Source organism: Coenobita brevimanus, chromosome 114, assembly GCF_032717465.1.
Source record: "Coenobita brevimanus isolate Jiangsu-jjx chromosome 114, ASM3271746v2, whole genome shotgun sequence".
Classification (NCBI taxonomy): domain Eukaryota; kingdom Metazoa; phylum Arthropoda; class Malacostraca; order Decapoda; family Coenobitidae; genus Coenobita; species Coenobita brevimanus.
The window spans coordinates 1786662-1791634 of NC_137067.1; the positions used below are offsets into that span (position 1 = coordinate 1786662).

The window sequence follows — 4973 nt, forward strand, 5'->3', positions numbered from 1 at the left end:
TCATCACAACACCAATACACTCCAGTCCCATCCAAACCATCTCAATCTACCCCTCCTCATCACAACACCAATACACTCCAGTCCCATCCTTCCTCCCAAACCCTCTCAATCTACCCCTCCTCATCACAACACCAATACACTCAAATCCCATCCTTCCTCCCAAACCATCTCAATCTATCCCTCCTCATCACAACACCAATACACTCCAGTCCCATCCTTCCTCCCAAACCATCTCAATCTATCCCTCCTCATCACAACACCAATACACTCAAATCCCATCCTTCCTCCCAAACCATCTCAATCTACCCCTCCTCATCACAACACCAATACACTCCAGTCCCATCCTTGCCCTCAACTCCTCCATCGTAAACCTAGCCCCCCCAGGCCTCACATTCAAGGATGCACTACACATCCACCTAATCATTGTCATTTATGTACATTTGAGCCTGCAAATATCCTCCTCCTTTACTGCCCACGTCTCACTACCATACAGCATGACACTCCTAACACATGCTGCTTCATATTCAGGCATTCAAGTTTACTCTCTCTCTCTCTCTCTCTCTCTCTCTCTCTCTCTCTCTCTCTCTCTCATCCTGGACCCTCTATGCTGCCAAAGGAATAATAGAAAATTGACTTACTTTTTTTCTGTTTATTATAAGTTCAGTTGTCATGCTAGAGTTGTGGTAGTAGTAGTAGATGTAGAAGTAGTAGTAATAGTAGTAGTAGTGGTAGTTTTGATAGTAGTAGTAGAAGAAGGAATAGTAGTAGGAATAGTAATAGTACTAGTAGTAGTTGCAACCCCAGGATCATCTGAATGTGAACCCAGTGGACGGCAGGCTGAATTTACCCCTCTCCAGCAGTCCACCATCTTCCCTTTGGGGGATAGGGAGGGAACTAAATGGCATTTGTGTGGCCAGGCAGTGGATCCACCCAGTCTATAGGTGCCACCACAAGAAGGCATCCCTCTCCAGCATCTGTCACACCAAAAATACACCTACTTACCTACAAATATTCAGATCTGTAGTTTGCAGGTGAGCCATTAGGGAAGCAGTAGCATGTCAGACTGGGAACTACAAGATCTCAAGCTTTATTCTTGGCCTGGTCACACTGTTGGACAAAGTTTGTTTTCCTGTGTCCCCCCTTCACCCACCAGTACCATAGGGGACTTGGATGTCAAATGTGATTGTTGTGTGTCATATTCTTGGGACAGAAGTTGATTGCCAGTCAGGAGGCATTAATTGTAAGTCTTCAGGTTGTAGTTTGCTCCAGTTCACTTGTTTTCAGGTGTTACAATTGTGGAGAGTTTGCCAACCACATCGCAGCCAAGTGCATGATGGGACCCCAGCCCAAGCGCTGCCATTACTGTAAGAGTGAAGACCACCTCATTGCAGACTGCCCACAACGCCCAGAGAAGGTTTGTGTTTAACTTTTTATATCATGTGTTGTTGTTGCTGAGTAATCCCGGTTATTCTGGTTGAGCGGACCTTTCAGCCACAGGCAAGCACCTCCCCTTGCAGGGCCATCCCATGCAGTGATCTGATGGTCTCTTACAGCATACAGCACCCCACCACAGCAGAGCATGGGGAAGAGTGTGTAAGTTTGGTTCCCGGATGGATGCCACATTTGAATGTCTCCACCCAGTTATAGGGACACCATAGTAGGTTCCACATCACCCTGTTAATTAGCTATGTGGTTACCACCCAGCACTGTAAATGGTTTGCTGGGGTACAGTAAATCATTTGGCTTGTTACTTAGAGCAGAGCCACCTGAAGTGGAAAGGAGAGTGATAAAAAGTAACAGAAAAGATGGGAGAAGTAGGAAGAGAAATGAGCAGACAGTGAAAGAGAATTATAATGGTGCAGGAAGAAGTAGGCAGCACTACATCAAGTGAGTGGATGATGGTCACCACCTCTTTCCAGTATTTCATATCAGTCAAGGCCAAAGTTGTATTTAGCCTGTGACTTGCTGTCTTTTATCATATTTATAGGGTATGCAGAGCTGTTGATCTAATTACTTTAGATTTAGCTGTTGGTGTTATGTTCGAGGCTCCAAGCGCCTCTGAACATGAACCTGATGGACCTCAGGGTGAAGTTGCTCATTTCCTGCACCCCATCATCCATCTGTCAGGGGAGAGGGAGGGAGTTGAAGGATGTTTGTGTGACCAGGCAGTGGAGCAACAGCTGTTTACATTGGTGACACCACATGGAGGCCTCCCTCTACAGCACCAGACAAGGGTGGGTGTTGGGGAGGGATGCATTTACATGGTGGGTGTCGGGTATTACAATTGTCCCTCAAATCCCTCTCTGTCCTGCCAAAGGAGGATGGAGAGTGCAGGAAAAGGGCAGTTTCAGGCTGCAGTCCACCAGGTTCACATTCAAATGAGCCTGGGACCACAACAACAATAAGTAGGAGGTTAAAGAAACAGATACAGGCACAGAACATTAAAATATCATCCACTACTTCCAGGGCCGAGGGGACGAGGGTGAGATGGGAGAGACCAAGGTATAAACAGCTGCTGAAGAATCCACTGGGGCATGGCAGCTTAACATCATCACCCACCACACTACCCCTCCACCATCATCACCTACCACACACTGCCTATAGTCTGTTCACCTCAACTTGACAGAGGTTTTCATCAGTTTGCAGCATATTTCCTGTAGCTACTCCATCATCATCACCTACCACACACCACCTATAGTCTGTTCACTTCAACTTGTCAGAGATTTCCGTCTTTTTGCAGCTTATTTTCCCTAGCAGTATTCCTACTCCACCATTATTATCTACCAGGCATCTCCTATAGTCCGTCCAACTTAACTTGGCAGTGATTTTTTTCTTTTTGCAGTTTATTTGCTGTAGCTCAGTGACAGAATAGACAATACTACAGCCTTACATCTTTCCTTAGCACTTCTTCACGACAAGCACAGTATTTTAGTGTTTTTCCCTTGTTACAGAATTTCCGTATTCTGCTGCTTACTTCTTAAAACTTAATGGCAGAAAAGACTATGTTACAGATCTACAGATTTTCCATAGGACTTTTTTGTGACTGGCTTAATTCTTTAGTGCTAATTTCTTGTTACAGCTCAGCATTCAAAATGGAAATGGCAGTTTTAGGCCAAGATGAAGTGGAAAGAGTATAGTAGTTATGTTATTGTATTTCATGTATGTTTTCATATATCTGACCTGCAGACAAAAGTGCCATGAGAAAGAAAATGACAGGAAACCCAGGATGATCTTAAATCATGTCTATTATTTTTATATTTGTTTGGTATATATTAATGCAGCATCCATCAGTACTTTTTTTACAAACATTTTCATTCTTTAAGTGCAGAGAGGGTCATTGTTAATCAAAAAATCATTTAACTGTGTAGAGACTGTTCACCTTGGCTGCACTCAACTGCCTATGAATGATGTACTGACATTTACATTTCTCTGTCTTGTTGTGATTCTCATAATTTAATGATGGTGTGAGCTTTGCCATGCTGCCACGTCCTCTGTCCGTCTAGTGTCCAGTGATGTTTTAGGTTCATATGAAACTGCCACCTGTCTTATTTCCTCAGGCCTATGCATCTGTGCCCCTTTTGACATAAGTGTGTGGTTAGATAATACAGTACATATAAAGTGCCTGCATCCACATATTACGTCGATGTAGTGATAACTTGATAACCTGTGCGCCCATTATCATACTAATTATATTAATTAACCCTAGTGTGACCGTCTGGTTCCCTGCAAGATGGCCTTATTCCCTACAGGTGCCTTGTGTGTTGTAGAATATCATATTATTTAAGTCCTTATCAAGAAATATAGTTGTAGTGATCATTGGCCCCTTGAAATGGAGTCGTATTTTTTTCAGGTTAATTCATGTAGTTTCCTGGCATTTTTATTCAGTTTAACGTAAATATTTCAAACTGGAGGGATTAGTATAGCCTTGATAAACCCTTCAGTACGTGTCGTCATTTCTTAAACTGAATAAAAATGTCTGGAAGGATGAATAAGCTGGAAAAAAACGATGACACCCAGCCACAAGGGGTTAAACTTTTTATACATCGAGCTTATTTACACTAACTTAACACGAGTGATGACTTGGTATATTACGTAGAAGGGATTTGCTGGATTTGGCCCTTCTTTGGTCTCTGTCTGTGACATTTTTTTTTACATAAGGATCTCATTTTATTCTCTCTTGAATAATAAGTGCTCTGTCATCGTCATCATCATCATTGTTGTCGTCATTATCATCATCATCCTTCATTTTATTTTGAGTTAAAGCCCTCTGTCATCATCATCATCACCATCATCATCATTTTATCCTCTTTTACTTGTCTTATTTATCCATTTTTGTTCTCCATCAGTTTTCTTGCATCTTCAACTTTCCTTCCTTGCATTCTTACCTACCCGTTTACCATACCCAGCCATCATTTTCTTGGCATTCCAATACTTTACCATCCATTTCTATTCATTACTTGTTCATTTATTTCCTCAGCTTTTTTACCTTGTTTCTTACACATTTGCTTCATTTATCCATCTCTGTCCATTAGTTCTTTTTCCCCCTCAGCCTTCATGCCTTTCTTTCTCACTCATTCACTTCAATTATCCAGCCATTTCATTTTTTGCCTTCTATATCTCATACTGTTATTTTTGCCCTTTTCTTCCCATCTACTCTCCTTGGGACGGTACCATCCAAACACTCTTTTACACTCTAATCAGTGACTTTCTACTGTCTACCTATCCACAGCCAGACGCCTTAACCCCAGAAGGCCACAAGCAAATCACCTTCATGTCACCTTTTGTTCTTCCCTCAGCCTTTCTTATGCCTCATATTTCATTCATCCATCCACCCATAATCCATTCTTTCAATGCCCCTTTTTATCAGAGTGTTGGGGCCCTGGGCTAAGCTACTCATTCCAGACATTTGAAAAAAAGTTTGCCAGTTGCTCGCACTGAAGTGGCATTACCTAGTATAGTTAATCTGAATTTCC

The 4973-nt window shown here is 42.4% G+C and overlaps 1 protein-coding gene across 1 annotated transcript in view; it reads left to right on the forward strand.

Annotated features, from left to right (window-relative positions):
* The window catches only part of LOC145418416 (protein lin-28 homolog), a 3517-nt gene extending 1009 nt beyond the window's left edge, over nt 1-2508 (forward strand). Inside the window, exons 2-3 of the mRNA XM_080286827.1 lie at nt 1285-1414; nt 2467-2508. Coding sequence (XP_080142953.1) covers nt 1285-1414; nt 2467-2508 — 172 coding nt within the window. The remainder of the gene's footprint in view (nt 1-1284; nt 1415-2466) is intronic.
* Nucleotides 2509-4973: the final 2465 nt, after the last annotated feature.